Genomic DNA, 20,216 nt, shown 5'->3' on the forward strand with positions numbered 1-20,216 from the left:
TCTAAACCTCCAGGTTAAGAGTGAGGAGCATTTCCTCATCCATTGACATCTCACAGCCCTACAAATGATCGATACTGTCAAAACCCTTTCAGTTTGAATTCGGGACTAGAAAAAGAGCCTATTTCATGGTGGTAATGGTGGGGAGAAGCAGCTAGCAAAGGAGAGATACGAACATTCTAGATATGACAAAAAGGTAGGGAAGAAGGCAAGGCAGAAAGAGTTCACAGCCAGACACAAGGAGTCTCACTTACCATGTTATGCAAGTTCTTCCTGATCTGCCGGATCACACCAGGAAAGGTGGGTCGAAGCAACTCCTGTAGACTAGAAGGCCATGAATTATACCTGCTATCAACCTCCAGGTTGTTGATCCACTAAGAAAAAATAACACAACATGGGGCATACACTTCAGTTACCATTAAGGAAATCTGCAGAAATAACAATAAGGCTTTAAATTTTTTAAAGAAGAATCACATGGGAAAAGGCCATTTTTAAAAATCTAAAGATCAAATAGAAAAATAAGGGACTAAAACACAAGTCACAGAATAGAAGATATTTGCAACCTACAAAACAAATAAAGGACTAGTGTGAAGAATACGTATAGCAATCTAACATATCAATAAAAAAAGACAAGCAACATATGAGAAACAGAAATGAGTCACGAATATGAATAAGAAATTTACAGAAGAAATTCAAGCAGGCAATTAACACAAGGAAAGATGTACACCTTCACTAGTAATCTGAGAAATATAAACTAAACCCACAATGAAATTTCACACTCATTAAACAAAAAAATCTTAAAAGTGTGTCAATATCCAAGAAGAGGCAAAGATATAGAGCACTGGGAACTCCCACCCAATGCAGGTGTCCGGAACAGTCACTTTAGAGAAGACGACCAAATAAAGTTGAAGACTTTACTACTACCCTACCAATGAGTACTCCAGTTCTAGACATCTACCCCATACGAATTCTCATATGTATGCACACTGACAGAGGTACAGAAAGAGCCATTATAGTACCGCTTACAGCAGCAAAAACTCAGAAAGAACTTAACCTCCATAAAGAGAGCAATGGATAAGCAAACAGTGTGTACCATTCATACAAAAAGGGCAGAGTAAGAAAGTGTGTGTATACTACCTTGCTCGTGTAAACACAGAGCCTTTCTGGAAGGATACACAAGTAACTGATAATGCCTGTGGCTTCTGGGGAGAAACAATGGACAGCTGGGTGATGAGACTTTTCAATATATCCCCTTTGTATGTCTTAAATTTTAAACTGTGAATGTATGAAAGATTTTTTAAAAGAAAGTAAAATATAAAACATGATCTGATAAACTAGATCTATATGTATCAACCTACGCAAGTCTTGAAAAAAATAAAGCAAATTGATGAAGGATACTGATATGGCATTTTTCAGATTTTTAAAACATCCAATTGGAAATAAAAAGATAAAATAAGGGACAGGAGGAATGCACAACTTCAGAAGAGGAATTATCTGCAGGGAGGAGGGGGTGGAACTGGGAAGAGATATAAAGAGGGCTTTGATCGAAACATTTTTTTCTTCCAAGAAAACAACAGATCTGACACAAAATGATTAAATGTTAACATTTAGTAAGTACAGTGATGGGTCATATGGTTGTTAATTATGTTAATCTCTTTACTCCTTGTAATTAAAAACATTTTTAACAGAAAAACAAATGACATAACAGTATTCATCAAAATAACAATTATATCACCAAGTGAGAACTCAAGTAAGGATCATCTACATTCTACATTATTTCCTTAAAAAAAATTTCCCTCAAAAACAATACACAAAATGAACAAATGAGTCTACATCAAACTAAAAAACTTCTGCACAGCAAAGGAAACCATCAACAAAACAAAAAGACAACCTAACAACTGGGAGAAGATATTTGCAAACCATATATCTGTTAATTGGTTAATATCCAAAATATATAAAAAACTCATACATCTCAACAACAACAAAACTAACAACCCAATTAAAAAACGGGCAAAAGATCTGAACAGACATTTCTCCAAAGAATATATACAGATGGCCAACAGGCACATGAAAAGATGTTCAACATCACTAACTATCAGGGAAATGTAAATCAAAACTACAGTGATATATCACCTCACACCTGTCAGAATTAACAAGACAGGAAATAACAAGTGTTGGAGAGGAGGGGGAGAGAAGGGAACTCTTGTACACTGCTGGGGGGAGTGCAAATTGGTGCAGTCACTATGGAAAACAGTATGGAGATTCCTCAGAAAATTAAGAATAGATCTACCATATGATCCAGTACTGCTGGGTATTTATCCAAAGAACAGGAAAACACGAATACATAAAGATACATGCACCCCTATGTTCATCGCAGCATTATTCACAATAGCCAAGATCTGGAAGCAACCTAGGTGCCCATCAAGGGACGAATGGATAAAGAAGATGCGGTATGTATACATAATGGAAAACTACTCAGCCATAAGAAATGATGAAATACAGCAGTTTGTGACAACATGGATAGACCTTGAGGGTATTGTGCTGAGTGAAATAAGTCAGAGGGAGAAAGTCAAATACCATATGACCTCACTCCTAAGTAAAAGATAAAAACGACGACAAACACATAGAAACAGAGATTGGATTGGTGGTTACAAGAGGGGAAAAGGGGAGGGGGGAAGACAAAAGGAGTGATTAGGAACGTGTGTGGTGATGGATTGTAATTAGTCTTTGGGTGGTGAACATGATGTAATCTACACAGAAATCGAAATATAATGATGTACACCCGAAATTTATACAATGTTATAAACCAATATAACTGCAATAAAAAAACATTCCCCTAAAATAAATGCAGTACAAAAACCAAAGAAAAAGAACTAGAGCGCCAACGGTGTGATCAGCACACCTCACACTGCTCTCACTTTTACCACCACTGCCCAAGATAGCTCTATTCCCTCCATTGTCTTTTACAGATGAGGAGACAAAGGCTCAGAGCCATCATACAGCAGATATTAATCTATATAAATCCTTCACATATAAAATGCTAAAGTCGTTTTAAAGAAGGCTACTGGCTAAAAATCGAAATTTTTAAACAAAATCCCACAAGACTTGTATGCAGTCGAGAAAATACAAACCAAACACTCTTTCCCAAGAGATGCTTAGCTGAATTCTGGGGGATAGGAAAGTGGAAAAGCATCACTGTCTTAACCACACTAAACATAATAACTCAACCTTCTGGAGCATTTGAGAGCCTACTTCATAATGTACACATAGCCACATACAAGCAATTGTTGTAAATCTTCGTTTGATGTCAACAAAAGAGTGGTAGGAATAACTTACTCTCATAAAAGACAAATGCAAAAACTGTAATAAAATACCTGGCTAGAAGGCCTCGCGGACACGCTAACGGAATACGTACTGAAATAGCAGGACTCCTGATGTCTACGGCATAGTCGGCCTCAGAGGGCTGGGTGTTCAGTTTCAAAACATTATGCAGAGAAAGGCCTTCTATTCCCAGTCTGTGCAGACCCTCCATTACCCGAGCTTCATTCTTCAAGACATCAACCAGACTGGAAAAAAAAAAAAAAAAAGGTGTTTAACAGAAAAAGCTTTAAAAAAAATCCTCACCATGAAAACAACTGATCAGTTCAAACTCAATGCCCTGTCAAACCAGTTAAGGGACCAAAAGAGGGAGCTGTTCTCCTTGCTCCATCTTGTCAAGTATGCAGAACAAAGTAGGCAGGACTTGGGTCTCGGGTCACATTTACTTACACTTGTCAACGTATTCCTATACACTGTGTGTAAAACTTCTCTAAATATAAACACACAATTTGAGGATGAAACCATCCTAAACCCGGATTTTACATTGCATGTTTTCAAAAACACTCTCTGTGTTACTCTACGGAATCGCTCTGTATTATTTCTTCCAAATGCATATGAATCTACAATTATCTCAAAATAAAGAGTTTATTAAAAACAAAGAAAAGAAATAATAGGTTATATATCTTTAATGTATGTTTCAATATCAGTATCAATTCACACAGGTACACACACATATAACCACAGGAAAGGGTCTGGAGAAATTCACAGCCCACTCAGAGGTTTGCTGGGGGAGGAGGAACAAATAAGAAGATGGGATGAAGAATTTACTTCTTATAAGGTTCCTTCATCTCTGTATTATTTAAAATTGTTTATAATGAGCAAGTACTCAAGATATACATATATATTTTAGCGAAAAATATGGGTAATCTTTTAAAATGTCCTTCACTAATTTTTCACGAGCTCTGTAAAGCGATATGTGGACATAAAAGCTCAATTAAAATAATTAACGTGAGAAACATCTTACTGTGGAAACCGCTCCTTCTGCAGCATTAGCAACAGCTTTTGTGTTTACATTTATGAAGCCAGAGTGTAAACTGTGTCCATTTCAATTCCAAGGATAAAATCTGTCCACTGCTCCCCACAAAAATTCATGAGGACAATTTAGAGCAATTTAGTCCTGAACCACATTTTAACAAAACAAAAAGGTAAGTATTTACATAATATATGTAAGACAGAACACCTTCTGAGACACCAAAGACAGTATTTCAAATAAATCTACTTCACACTGTTCCCAGAAGCAAAAAACGCTGCTCTTTTCTATTTCTATGGTTAACAGGACAACAATAGCTCTAAAAGGGCGTCCTCAAGAAACACTGGACCCTAAATGCCCAAGGCCTTAAATGTGTACATTATGATAAAAAATGGCAAAGTATCCTCCTGCCCAGCCCGGTGAGAACATCGGCCCACATGAACACAACGCACCGAGCCTGCAAGCCGTCAGGCTTCGCAACAAGCCACATCAAGGAGGAACACCAATCTGAACACATCACAAGGAGCTACACATGATACAAACTTTTCAGAGAATGAAAAACATTATCCATACCTGAATATATCTTGTGTATCTAAATCAATATGAAGTCCATTGATGAACAGCGCTGAATCTCCAGGCTGTAATCCTAAAGTTCCCTTGAAATACTGAAATGTTAAAAAAAGGAGCAGGAAGAAATGCTTAACAAAAATTTCCATGCTTCTGGCTTTATTATATGTACAAGTACTGACATCCCCTTACTTACCATAGGAGACCCTAAGGCTAGGCTCACATTTCCTTTACGTCTCTCTCCCAGAGACCCTTCCCAGCATTTACTACACTGTGATGAAACTGCCGGCTTACGGGCTACACCTCTCCTTCCTCCCCTCCTTCCAACAATGATTTATACAACCGTTTCCTATAATGTCGGGGCGGGGGGCGTTAAATAAACCAAGTACTGAGGGTCACTTTTCATAAAAGAGGACTTCTGTTACTCTTCCCTGTGTGTGATGCCAACTGAGGTTGCAGCACCAAACACAGGTGGGCCTTCTTAATGAAATCCAGGGATCTAACCTAAAAGGGCTTCAAAAGCCCACGCCTCCCTCACAGCATCAAATAAGGCATACCAAGAAACTTCTAGTTGTTGTGCTGAGGACAGCACCTACATGCAACCTAGCTCTCCAAGACCGGGCTTCTGTGGGGCCCTTCAACGACCTGGTGCTCCGAGACGGTGGCTGTCCTGGCACACACGTGGCTGTGTGGCCCTTGCAGCCCTAAAGAGCTGCCTGACCCATCAGAAACACTGCTTTGAGACCATGTTGTAGTTTCCGTTGGCTTATATCCTCTCCATTCAATTCCTCTTTCTCTCCCAGGAAACGGGGACTGTTATTCACATATTCGGGAGGTAATCCACACAGGGAGGAATTCCACACAGTAGAGAAGGGAAGAAACTAATCAGATACTAGGGACAGAATGTAACCCTGTAGTTCTCTCAGGGCTAGGGGAAGAACTGAGCTTCCCTCCTAGGAAGGAACTCCAAGGGACTGCTGAGCTCCTTTATATCCCCCCCCAGTCTGTGGACAAAGAGAAATACACTTAAGTTCTAGTATTGCATGGGGAAAACACGAAACAAAACAGTGAGGAAGCCAGGGCTTTTGCTTCTTTGCTCCGCCAGGATTAAATGGCAACCAACACAATGGAGAGTTGCATCAATGAGAATCAGAATTTCTTACACAGCAGAGAAAAATTCCATGCCCACTCACTTCCAGGCTGCGAGCACAGCACCCTTTGACTGTAAGAAAGGCTGATTCTGAGCAGCTCAGCACAGCTCCTAGGTACATCTAGATCTGGACGCTGGTAACACATATGTGTTCACTTGTGAAAAGTCATCACACTAAACATGTAGGATTTGTACGCATTTTTGTATGTGTTTTATACTTTTGTATTTTATACTTTAGTAAAATATTTTATTCAAAAAAATGAAGAATCCAGTAGGTATCAATATATAGCCTGTATAATTTAATGTTTTATCTTCCTTGGGGAGAAAAAAAATCCCATAATTAATATTTGATATTGTTATTCTGGAAATCAAAAACTAAGTAAATAAAAACTGTCAAAGTTTCTTCAATTAGTAAATATTTGAGATATTTGGTTTATTTATTCCTTAGATCTATTCAACTAATATGCATAAAGATTAAGAAAATCTGGGGTATGGGGCCGGCTCCATGGCCGAGTGGTTAAGTTTGTGCGCTCTGCTGTGGCGGCCCAGGGTTCGGATCCTGGGTGCGGACATGGCACCGCTCGTCAGGCCACATTGAGGCGGCGTCCCACATCCCACAACTAGAAGGACCTGCAACTAAGATATACAACCATGTATGGGGCGGGGGGGTTTGGGGAGATAAAGCAGGAAAAAAAAAAGAAGAAGACTGGCAACAGTTGTTAGCTCAGGTGCCAATCTTTAGGGAGAAAAAAAAAAGAAAATCTGGGGTAAAGAGAGTAGACTGAACACAATCATTCCTCCTTCTTTCCTCCTGAAACACTTTTGAAATGTCAGTTTTTTAAAAAGGGACTCTTTTAAAGCTATAAATCCATAACATCAAATAAAAAAGGCAACTAATTTTGGAAGTTGGAAAGGATATGTGTGCACAGTGACTGTCTCTGCAATCCTGAGAAAGCTGAGCGCTAGGACAACAGCAGGAGAGGCCAAGAAGAACCCCAGGTCACCTGCGGACTCCCCAAAAGGCTCAGGAACTGGCAGCTCAAAGAACACAGGTACGAGGGGTAATTATTAGTCTAAAATCTGAGTTCTGACAGAAAGCCTTCAAACATAAGAGCCCCAGACTCCCTGCGGATTTCACACAGCAGGTGACTCTTACAACTCCCTCTACTCCAAAAACACGGAGGCCCACTCGCTGGAAGGAGTAAAAGAGAAAATCTGGGAACTGTGGGAAACAAAACACAACTGAGGGCGGGGATCCCATACTGAAAACAGGGGACCCAGCTGAAGCTATCACATGCCCCTCCCTCCTGGGCTTCTGCCCTCTGGCGGCCAGACTTCGCCCTCCGGGCAGAAGATTAAAAGATCTTTTCTGGAGATTGAACAGTTCAAGAGCAAAGATTTAAAGATACCATCACTGGGGCTCCCTAGGAAACAGCCACACGGGTGTAGCCTACAGTCAAAAGCCTCATCCTTAAGGCTTCCAATCAGCTTTCCTGCCTCACTCTTCAACATGAGCAGCTAGCCACGGGTCACCAGCACCTAAGGAAAGCCTCTAACACTACAGGCAAAAGAGCAAGACAGAAAGAAAGGCAACTTAAGAGGAAACAGACTGAGCAGAGAGGAGACACACACACACGCACCACTGCTATCTTCATAAAGATACAAGAACACCATAAAAAGAAGAACCCAAGAACCACCACCACTCTTGGAAATTAAAAACTTGACAACTAAAGGAAAAGTCTCAACAAAGGGGGTTGAAAAATCCTTCATAGAAAGTTTAAAAATAAAAGACAAAAAGAGTTGGAAAAGAGGAATGAAAAGATTTTTTTAAATTAGGTCAAACTAGTCAAAAAGGTACAAAAACATCTTCAAAATAAATAAAGAGTTGTAGGAAAACAGAAAAGACAAACTAGAAGAAAGAAATAATTCAAGAAAATGTCCCAAATTGAAAGACAACGATTTTCCAGATTTAAAGAACCCACCCACCACCCAACAGTCAGGAGACTTTTCAAAAAAGCATAGCATTGTGAAATTTCAGATTACTAGGGTCAAAGAAAAGATCCTAGATGATTCCAGAAAGGAAAAACAGATCTTATACAAAGGCTTCAGACTTCTCAACAGCCACAATGGAAACCAAAATTCCTAGGAGCAATAACTTCAAACTTCGAAATGACTTCCAATCTAGAATTCTATATCCACCCAAGCTATCAATAAAAACAGAAATTGATTTCTCAGAGTCTGAAATTTACTTTGCATGCAACTTTTCTCAAGAAGCATGACTGCTGCACCAAAATAAGGGACTAAACCAAAAACAAAGACAATGTGGAATCCACAAACTAGGAGATCCAACCAAAGAGGTGAAAGGAAGCTCTCAGGATAACTGGTATGCACTAGACACAAAGAACAACGAGCCCAGAGTGGAGACCAAAAATGGATAGAAATCATGACAAAAGTTCAGGGAAGGTGGAGAGATTGGGAAAGTGCCAACATGGAGTAGTGCCAGACATGGCAGGAGGGCAATGAAAGAAAGTGAAACCTCACACGTGTGGTAGGAGGCCAATACATAAGCTCTGAAACTGAAAAAAAGTGCCAATTTAAGCTTGCTACAAGTCTGAAGACAAACACCAAAAGACCCAGCTAAGAGCTGAAAGCAGATGCTTCCAGGAAGGGGACAACAGAGAATGAGATGTTGGCGCGCCATTTTTCTAAACAAACAGGTGGGACCATTTGATACTTCGAATTATATTCATATTCAACTTTGATTAAAAATATAAAAAAGATTACAAAATGAATCAAAATACCACCATCTTTGACAAAAGAAGAGTCAAACTGTTAAATGTCACTGATTTAACTCAGATTTCCTCATTTTTAAAGCTACAATGTAAAACAGAAAGGCCACTATTTTCCAGTGGTTAATACCTTCTGATTCTCTTCCACTTCGGTTCTAAGTTCTGAACTCACAGCTGTTTTTGTTATTGCTCTAAGGAAACAAAAACATTATCAGAGCTTAGTTTAATATTTGATATAAATGTCTTCAATTTTCCTATATTTAAGTATGAAACAACACATTGCTGAATAAATTACAAAAAAAACTCTAAATGGAAAAAATCTGAAAGCTTTACAATTGATAAATATATTTCTCCTCTCAAATGTATATTTTATTATTACAAGATACAACATCAAGGAAAAGTAGCAATAATAGCAACATTTTAATGCAAGTACAGTTATTTCTAATATCTTAGTTGAATATATATAACCCTATTCCTGTACATGATCTCTATAGCTTATGGACTAAAGAATAATGTTACATAAATTAAGGCAACAGAGTGCTCATGCTCCTTAAGTGCACATAGTGGATGCAGAATCCTGCATATAGATCTTCAACAGCATGCTGGACTAAATGTACTATATGATCTGTAAGTCCTGGCTAAGAAGTATTTTCCAAGACTCATCAAATAAACAAATTTATTTACAAAGCATCTCATATCAGAAGTGAAAACAGGGCCAGGCCAGTGGCACAGTGGTTAAGTTCTTGCGCTCCACGTCAGCAGCCCAGGGTTCACAGGTTTGGATCCAGGGTGCAGACCTAGCACTGCTCATCATACCACGCTGTGGTGGCGTCCCATACAAAATAGAGGAAGACTGGCACAGATGTTTGCTCAGAGCCAATCTTCCTCACCGCCCCCCGCCCAAAAAAAAAAGTCAAAACAGCTTATTCAGGGACTCAGAAAAAGACTGACAATCATTTAAGTATTCGTTTCTAAAAATTTGGCTTCTGAAACAATTTTGCCTTGCATTTATGAGATGTGGAGGACCACTACACAACAGAAAGCAATTACCAAAAAAGATGCATTCAAAATTTTATTCTGTCACTGTAAAACAAGTCAACCTTTATAACTCATTTCATCCAGATTAATTAAGATGATATCTGTGAAGTTCTTCAGGAAGAAAAACACTGTCGTCCAGAGACCCTGCATTAGTTACGCCCACATACGTTAGATTTTGTTAACTCATTCAATCCAAAAGGTAGGCGCTGTTATTTCCATCTTACTACTGAGGAAAGTGAGGTAAAGAGAGATGGTTTATTTGCAGAGTTCACACAGCCATCAAGTGGCAGTGCCAAGAACACCACCCGGCTGGCCCCTTCAACCACACAATGCCAGGTTCTTGACGCCTTCTCAGAAAGACAGCACCATTAGCAGTGTGGTGCTGGTAGTAACAGAGCTTTAATTTTCTAAGTATTTCCGTATTTTAACTGCTTCATTTTGCACGTGAACATGAAGATAATTAGGTATATGCTAAGGAGAACGTCTCAAAGCCTGAGTACTCTCTGTTACCTGGCTTTGGTAGGAAAATTCTGACTAAGGTCCTTCATGATCACCAGAGCTAACTCAACAGGAGCAGCCAAGATGCGGGCAGCCGTCTGGAAACTGAGATCTGCAACAACGCCAAACACAGTTTGAAGTTATTAATCAAAGGTAATGAGAAACAGAACCACACTTATTTCCCGCTAGCTTCTTGGTACTGAAAAATGCTCCACGCTGCACACTTCAGAGCGTGCCCATGGTTTAATTCCAGGTTCTATTCACTTCACAGATCCCTAGAGTGCTCACTGTACCCCTTCTCTGATCCAACTGCATGCCGTTCCTCCTTCCGAATTTACAACACACCACAAAGCACAGCAGAGATTTTAGTAACTTACATTAGGAGAAAACTGATAAAGAGTTCTCTGGACCAGAAAAGCACACATAGATCCTGCTGTACAGACATGCCTTTAACATTCGACAGATACATCGTACAATAAATGTATACATATAGAAACATAAACACTAAGACAAACATGTTTCTAGTACCGCAAGCCATGTATCTGGTCACACAGAAAAAGATCTGACAGTCATTTACACACATTACTTCTGCACAGTGTTATCTGTCTACAAAATGACTTTCTTTTCTGATTAATCATAATTAACCACTATCGTAAAAATCCGTGGTACCCTCAAAATTACATGAATAAATACAACTAAATTCAAATCTGACATTTTTTAACACTATAAAATTTAGTCAAAAAGAGTAGGCCAGTGATTCCTCTGCGTGGCTATTACCTTGCAATTGCCAGACTTTTAAAGGTGCCATTTCATTGGTGCTCTCCACAAGATGCTTTCTGAGTTCTTTCAACTGCTCCTTCAGGGCAGGGTGCAGGTCTCTGAAAGAAACATAAAATCAATCCTTTTCACGCATCTTTTCTTTCTCAAAGCACACTTAGGAATTGGCTCCAACTTCATCTTCATGATTTTTCCCTTAGCCATAGGAAAACTTCTACAATATAGGAAAAAAATTAAAGTATAATTGATATTCTTAAAAAATAAGTTAATATAGAAAACTATAACTGAGTTTAAAAACCATAAAATTTACAGATTAAAAATGAATCACTACAAAAGTGATTCTCTATATCGGAGGAAGGGTGAGGAGCGGGACTAAGAGCAGGGAACAAAGGGGACTTCAATTCCACTGCTGGTGTTTTATTCACCTTGTTTCCTTTTTCAAGCAAAAGAAGACACATGTGGAGGGGAAAAACTTGATAGTTCTTTGGTACAGAAAAGCAAGTACGATAGCAACAATCAATTCTAGCTGGTGGGTACATGGGTATGTTATATTGCTCTCCATACTTTTCTGAATCTGTTTAATTTCTCAAAATAAAATTGGAAATACATTGCTGCCAGTCCCAAAATGAATTTGTGTCAGCTACATGCTCATAAATCCTTTAGTTACACGAATACAATTCACGTTAACCAAGATTATTGGGTTTTGTTTAGTTTTATCTTAAAACACAGTGCATTCTTTCTAAAGCCAGTAAGACAGAAGTCATCAGAGGCAGAGATATATCATCCAGATCAGACAGATGGATGGTTGGTAAAGAAATTCTATTCTTTTAAATGTTAGAAACTCAAAATTTCTTAAATGCAATATGCAGAAAGTAAAATATTTACTCAGGCCCTTCACCTTCCAACCAAACCATTTCTAATCAGTTACTAAAACTCTTGTCCATGATAAGAATATCAAAAAATGGTCCAATTACTTTAGATAGCTAAATAACTATTCTGAATGTCCCCCGCAAAAAAGTCTTTAATATTCCACATATTCCCTTTGTGCTGTAAATACATGAAATCATCATGCTATCCAAAAACAAACGTAAGAAACGTGAATATGAAAGGGATTCTGGAAACCTGGGCCCAATAAAAATGGAACCTGACTGCACAGGAACGAGGCCAAAACCGACGTTAAACATGAGGAAATGTATGTATGCATACAACGAACTCAACAGAGCCACAGTAATTTCACACGAACTAAGTCATCGCTGCCAACTGTTAGTCTAGTCAGTCATTTCACTCGGCCAAGGGTTAAAGCTGAAGCATCTGAAGCTGAGCCTACACACGCTCTTTCTCTGTGATCCCTGCTTAAAAAAAAAGCACACCATACATGTCCTAATTAAGATTTCCAGATGAAGCAGAATTCAGGGCTCTGAACAATTATCAAGTCATATCAGAAATAACTGCAACATTTAAAATAACTACTAAGGAAAATTTCAGCTATAAAATTCTAGGATCATATGATTTTTATTCTTCATTTTGTTAATGTGATGTATCATATTGATTGATTTGTGGAGGGTGAACCATCCTTGCATCCCTGAGAGATATCCCACTTGCTCATAGTGTACAATCCTTTTAAAACATTTGGCGAGATTCAACGGCCATTTATGATAAAAACTCTGAATAAAATGAGCATAGAAGGAAAGTATCTCAACATAATAAAGGCCACAAATGAGAAACCCACAGCCAGCATCATACTTAATAGTGAAAAACTAAAGTTATTCCTCTAAGAACAGAAATAAGACAAGGAGGCCCACTCTCACCAGTCTTATTCAACATAGTAGTCCAAGTCCCAGCCAGAGTAATGCGGTAAGAAAAAGAAATAAAAGGCACCCAAATTGGAAAGGAAGAAGTGAAACTGTCACTATTTGTGGATGACATGATTTTTTTATAAAGAAAACGCTAAAGAATCCACCAAAAAACTGTAAGAAATAATCAATGAATATAGTAAAGTTGTGCATACAAAATCAACATACAAATATCAGTTGCAGTTCTATACCCTAACAACAAATTAGCAGAAAGAGAAACGACGAAAATCTCATTTACAATTGCAACAAAATAAATAAATTATCTAGGAATAAATTTAACCAAGGAGGTGAAAGACCTGTACACCAAGAACTATAAGACATTACTGAAAGAAATCAAAGACGACACAGGAAAAGAAAAATATTCTGTGCTCATGAATTGGAAGAATTAATGTAAAATGTCCATACTATCTAAAGCAATCTATAGATTTAATGCAATCCCTATCAAAATCCCAATGACATTTTTCACAGATATAGACCAAAGGATCCTAAAATTTATATGGAACAACAAAAGACCCCAAATGGCCAAAGCAATCCTGAGAAAAACCAACCAAGCTGGAGGCATCCCACTCCGATATCAAAGAAGACTACAAAGCTACCGTAATCAAAACAGCATGGTACCGGCACAAAAACACACACAGATCAATGGAGCAGAACTGAGAGCCCAGAAATAAACCACTCATCTAGGGACAGCTAATCTCCAACAAGGGAGCCAAGAACAAACAATGGAGAAAGGAAAGTCTCTTCAACAAATGGTGTTGGGAAAATTGGACAGCCCCATGCAAAAAAGTGAAAATAGACCACCATCTTACACCATACACAAAAATTAACTCAAAATGGATTAAAGACTTGAATGTAAGACCTGAAACCATAAAATTCATAGAAGAAAACATAGGCAGTACATTCTTCGATATCAGTCTTAGCATTAGCATTTTGAACATGTCTCCTTAGACAAGGGAAACAAGAGAAAAAATAAACAAATGGGACTACATTAAACTAAAAACTTCCACATGGCAAAAATAATTAACAAAATGAAAAGACAATCTAACAACTAGGTGAAGATATCTGCAAACAATACATCCGATAAGAGGTTAATCTCCAAAATATATAAAGAACTCATACAACTCAACAACAAAAAGACAAACAACCCAATTAAAAAATGGGCAGAGGATCTGAACAGACATTTTTCCAAAGAAGATATACAGATGGCCAACAGGCAAATGAAAAGATGTTCAGCATCACTAATTATTGGAGGACTGCAAATCAAAACCACAATGAGATATCATCTCATGCCCATCAGAACGGCTACTATTAAAAACAAAAAATATCAAGTGTTGGAGAGGATGTGGAGAAAAAGGAACCCTCATACACTGCTGGTGGGAATGTAAACTGGTGCAGCCACTGTGGAAAACAGTATGGAGGGTCCTCAAAGAATTAAAATAGTGGGGCCAGCCCCAGGACTGAGAGGTTGAAGTTCCACACACTCTGGTTCATGGGTTCAGATGCTGGGCATGGTCCTACTCCACTCATCAGCCATGCTGTGGAGGCAACCCACACACAAAAAAAATAGAGGAAGACTGGCACAGATGATAGCTCAGTGCTCATCTTCCTCAAGCAGAATAACAGGAGGATTGGCAACAGATGTTAGCTCAGAGTGAATCTTCCTCACACAAACAAAAAAATGTTAAAATAGAAATACCATATGACCCAGCTACTCCACTTCTGGGTATTTATCCAAAGAATTTAAAAAACATGAATGCATAAAGATGTATGTCCCCGTATGTTCGTTGCAGCATTATTCACAACAGCCGAGACTTGGAAACAACCTAAGTGCCCATCAACAGATGAATGGATAAAGATGTGGGGCTGGCCTGGTGGCGTAGTGGTTGGGTTTGCATGCTCCGCTTCAGCGGTATGGGCTTCACATGTTTGGATCCCTTGCACAGACCTAATTACCACTCCTCAAGCCATGCTGTGGTGGCATCCCATATACAAAATAGAGGAAGATGGGCACAGATGTTAGCTCAGAGCCAATCTTCCTCAGCAAAAAGAGGAAGACTGGCAACAGATGTTAGCTCAGGGCCAATCTGCCTCCCCCCAAAAAAGAAGTGGTGTATATACACAATGGAATATTACTCAGCCATAAAAAAACAAAAACACGAAATCATGCCATTCACAACAACATGGATGCACCTTGAGGGTATTATGCTAAGTGAAGTAAGTCTCGGGGAGAAAGACAAATACCATATGATCTCACTCATATGAGGAAAATAAAGAACCACACTGACACAGAAAACAGACTGGTAGTTAGCAGAGGAGAAAGAGGGTTGGAGGAAGGCAAACTGGGTAAAGGGGATCATTTGCACAGTGACAGACGGAAACGATTTTTGGTGGGAACATGATGTAGTGTATACAGAAGTCAAACGATAACGATGTACACCTGAAACCTATACAATGTATAAACCAACATTGCCTCAACAAAAAAAGAAAAAAGAAAAATATTTTCTACGCTGCTTTAATAAAATGGTTATGAAATTTCCTTCAAAAAAATTTTCTATCCTCTGTCATATAAGACAAATTCTAAGAAAATGCATTTCAACCTAACATTTATAAAATCTACTATACCTCTTTTGCATTTTTTCAGACTATGTTTAGCATAAATAAATAGCTATGATCTTTCCAACTTATACATTGAATTTCTCCAGAAAAAAAATTGAGTGAAACAATTAGATTTCTCCTATTACGTGAATCAAAAAATGGCACGTAACCCTACGCCATGAACTGTAAGGCCCAGAGAAAGAAATCAATTTAAGCCATATGCAGGCAGCTATGGTATCACTAAGAATGTTCAGAATGACTGGAAATCAGAAACTGTACTATAAACTAAGTGGCAACCTCTTCATATCAGATTACATTTGTAAAGAACTGTTGGGAGGCCTGCAACTCAGACAGTAATGAGAAAGACAATGCTTACAATTCAAGGAAGCATGGAAGTTTAAAGAGAATAAGACCATTTCCCAAAAGGAATACACGTACCGTAATTTTCCAAAGAGAAATCCTTGAACTTCATCAATAGGATCATTTTCACCAATCACTGTGGTGTTTACCTCAGTTCCTATAAAAGCACAGCAAATACATGACTAAATTTACTCAGATCAGAAATAAAAATTTTATCAACTTCATAAAATTTGAATAATGTAAAAAAAATTAGAAACACCTGAAATTATAGTACCATTTGAAATGCTGAATACCTCAAATTAACATTTTGCCATGGTAACAAACAGACAGAATAAATTTTTTTTGTTTTGCTTTCTTTTTGGTAAGGAAGATTGGCCCTGAGCTAACATCTGTTGCCAATCTTCCTCTTGCTTGAGGAAGATTCACCCTGAGCTAACATCTGTGCCAGTCTTTCTCTATTTTTTGTATGTGAGATGCCACCACAGCATGGCTTGATGAGCAGTGTATAGGTCTATGCCCAGGATCCAAACCTGTGAACCCTAGGCTACCAAAGTGGAGCATGCAAACTTAACCACTACGTCACTGGGCTGGCCCCAGAACAAATGTTTTTAATATATCCTGTGTTCCTGGATAAGGTAAGAATACATTTTTCCCTTAGACTTTGGAAAATTTTACATGTTGAAAATTTCTAAATTAATACCTTTAAAATTGTGAACAATGGATTTTTCAATTTCAAAGTTCTGAAGAAGTTGCAAGGAGGCAACTTAACCCTAAATATAATTACTACAAACAGAATGATGAGGCATTTAGGCTACCTTCCATGTAGCCACACCAATCATTTTTAAAATGAGCTCAAAAGAAATAAAAGGACTACAGATAAAACTTGGGATAGAAATAAGAAAATTCAAAACCCTAGAGTATTACAACAGGAAGTATCCATAGTAAATTGTTCCAAGTACAAAAAATAATAGAAAACACGAAATTGTTCATTAATTATAGGATAATTTAAGATTTCAGAGTGGGTCACAAATTAATGGCTGTTTGTGACCTAGATGTCACCAATAACAACAGCTACTACTTAACGAACTTTTTCTGTGCAAACAACTATGCTAAATTCTTCACATATACATTTTATTTTCTCCTCACAAATACTTGAAGAGGCAATATATCATTATCTGTACCTTACAGAGAAAAAAATTGGGACCTGGCTAATCTGCTTAACATCACCCAACTCAGATGTAACAGAACCTGGATTCAAACACGGATTCATCATACTCCTCAGTCTATTCTTTTCCATTAAAAAAACAAATTCCCCTTTAACTCCTATTTAAAGAAAACACAGTGGTCTTAATTTACAAATTCACCTTTCACCTGAGTATCATCCTTGGCTTTGTACTCAGTGCTCTTAATGGCTAATTCCACACCATAGCCGGAGAGGTAGACAGGCTCCTTCCTGGGATTCTGGAAGCAGAACAAGTATTCCACCATCATCACCATCACCGTATAATGGTACAGAACACAGCCATGTTAATGTGGCACAGCCATCACCTAGGGTTACACACTCGAAATACACAAACTTCCACGGGAATCCTAGCCTCCCCTAGGTTTGTAGCCTGACACAAGTATGAGAACAGGAATTCCAAGGTGGAAGCAACACCGGATGAAGGAACAGTGGAAAAGGCAAAGACAACCAAACTATGGGAAGAAACAGAACAAGAGAAAAAGCTGTTCCAGAGCCTACATAGCAGGGTTGAGAACCGGTGAGGTTTCAAACCCAGAGTGCTTGGTTGGGACCATGTGTGTAAATGTGTGTGTGTGTACATTTCTATTGAATTTAAATGTCTTCAGGTAGGGTTCGGGTTAACCAAATGTCACAGACTTACCACCATCCTGAACAAGGATGGCCCTTTAGACATTTTAATCTTTAACACCAGCAACAGAGCCTGGAGGGCAGGAGGAAAGATGGCAGTTGCCCAAAACTGGATATTGGTAAATCTGTTTCTGCTCATACACATTTCCATTTAAAATTTTTACTTTATTTGCATAGACTTAGGATCCAGTATTTACTAAGCTTATGATGACACAGAAACTTTAAAGGCTAACCATATTTACACATGAATATTTTAAATGTTAAATGCTACCTAGGTTTTAAAAGCTTAATTTTACATCAATTCTGCCTCACTTTACCTCCTTAGAAATCCTCCCCCTTCCACTAAATGAAAACATTCCAAAAAGAAAAAAAGGGGTTGGAAAGGAACTGAACTCAAGACCCAGTTCCATAGAATGATGACCATACTAAATCTGGACCAAATTAAATATAATTTACATCATTCATTTTGAAATAGAATGTAAACTTTATTAAGCCATTTTTTTAAAATTGATTGTTTTAGATCTCTTCAGAAAGGCAAGCAAAGTACCTCCTATGTGCAAATAACAGATGTGATGAAAGCACTACTCTTCTCAGAAAGTAGTTCAAATAATTTTATAAGGGGGGAAATTATCAGCTTATGTGCTAGTCATGCTGGGCAAATTAATATTTAAAGCAGCTATAAATAAGTCAATACTTACAGATACATAATGTCTGAATACGTAATTGATTTTGCCTGCACTGCTTTTTGATGTAAGTTGGCGGTGGAAATTATAAAATTCCTCATAGCCAATCTCAGAGTAGAAAATCACCACTGGGCTTTCAGGGTCAGATGAGGGATATCTGTGATCGCCTTTGAACAATAAAGGTTTGGGTCTGAAAAGAAATAATAAAAGCTTAAAATGTAAACTTCAACAAGTTTTTAAACATGAAAAACAGTACAAAATGTAGCTATAGCCATGATAATTCAAGCAAAGATTGTAAGCATCTTAATATAAAGAGCATCACCATCTTAAAAAAATTTTAGTAAGAATATTGTCAGATATGGGTCTTATTTGTTCATAATTAAAAATAATAAAAGGATATTATATGAATACTAACTATAAAATACAGACTTTGATTAATAATTGTTACCCATTACTGGAGAAAGGGGAAAAAAACAGAAAAAGGATACATATCCAGATCTCATAGTACTAAAGCTTTAGTAAATTATTCTACCACAGGAATATAATATAATTATCCTTTTATCTGAAAACATAAGTACAAATAATGCCAAAAAGCAGACGATGACTAGAAGCATATAACTTGCCAATACAGCATGCCCCTCCTCTATCATTTTTACTACTATGATCTTCGTACTATTAGATTTAACATTCAAGTTTTCCTCATAAATTTTAAAACTTCCCCACCACCAAAAATTTTCTCAGAATGGCATCAAGATATGAATAGATCCTAATGCACAGACTTTATGACCTACCAACCCCTCCCACTGAGGTACACCTACACGTACTAAATGGAAGGTGCCTCTTGTAAAATAAACCTACTTGTAACCACAGAAAAAAGTCTAAAATGATATATGCCAAACCATTAAAAACACTTAACCACCTCTCAGAAGAGGAGACACTATCACTCTTTTCTTTATAAAGGTCTATATTATTGTTGTAACAGATTAAACAAACAATTCTTTAAATCAATCAATTTTGTTTTCCCCAAGGGAGCACTCCTTTACCATGCAGCCATTTTTGAATGCTCACACCTCCAGCCCGAGATGGCTGGAATGTGCACTGTGCTTTCCGGTTGTCACCCTAAGTAGGAAGCACTCATGCCATCTGGGAGCAGAGGACAAGTGCTGGGTAGACAGTCTCACTACAGAAGAAGCCCCCCACCTGAAACACCCGTCCAATCCGGGAGAGCAGCACTGAGAGACACCACCACTATCCCATTTATAACAGAGCCAGAGGTGGTACAAAGGGGTTAGTGCCCCAGGCAGACAGCAAGAGTACTGATTATATCTGTCAACCACAGGAAACCTACCTTAAGCAAAAGAGTTAGCTCATTAATTACCAATTTAATATTCAAATTAAGCTTGCAATTATCTTTTAAATAGTCTCTTTTGTCTGAAATTAATAATATCCCGAGAGATTATCATCAATATCATTACTTCAGGCACTGGCTTTAACAGTTTCCTTTACTAAGCTGATGACAAAGCCTATGTAATCTCAGATATAGTCCTTACTCAATAATAACAGCAGTATTAAGTACTCTTATTATCTCCATTTTGCAATGAGATCACAAAAGTAATCTGCTTAAGTTCACAAAACTATTTTAAGGGATGGAGCTGGGATTCAAATGTAGTCAGTCTGGTTCCAGAATCCGT

The 20,216-nt window shown here is 38.0% G+C and overlaps 1 protein-coding gene across 2 annotated transcripts in view; it reads right to left on the bottom strand.

The window, feature by feature from the left end:
* Positions 1-20,216, bottom strand: part of UGGT1 (UDP-glucose glycoprotein glucosyltransferase 1) — a 117,003-nt gene that overhangs the window by 76,897 nt on the left and 19,890 nt on the right. For both annotated transcript variants that reach the window (XM_001504931.7, XM_014732357.3), the window contains exons 6-14: positions 18,541-18,715; positions 17,337-17,433; positions 16,051-16,129; positions 11,165-11,265; positions 10,400-10,499; positions 8,982-9,042; positions 4,919-5,010; positions 3,413-3,563; positions 252-371 (exon numbers count right to left, since the gene is read on the bottom strand). In XM_001504931.7, the coding sequence (XP_001504981.2) occupies positions 252-371; positions 3,413-3,563; positions 4,919-5,010; positions 8,982-9,042; positions 10,400-10,499; positions 11,165-11,265; positions 16,051-16,129; positions 17,337-17,433; positions 18,541-18,715 (976 nt within the window). The remainder of the gene's footprint in view (positions 1-251; positions 372-3,412; positions 3,564-4,918; positions 5,011-8,981; positions 9,043-10,399; positions 10,500-11,164; positions 11,266-16,050; positions 16,130-17,336; positions 17,434-18,540; positions 18,716-20,216) is intronic.

This window comes from Equus caballus, chromosome 18, assembly GCF_041296265.1.
Source record: "Equus caballus isolate H_3958 breed thoroughbred chromosome 18, TB-T2T, whole genome shotgun sequence".
Classification (NCBI taxonomy): domain Eukaryota; kingdom Metazoa; phylum Chordata; class Mammalia; order Perissodactyla; family Equidae; genus Equus; species Equus caballus.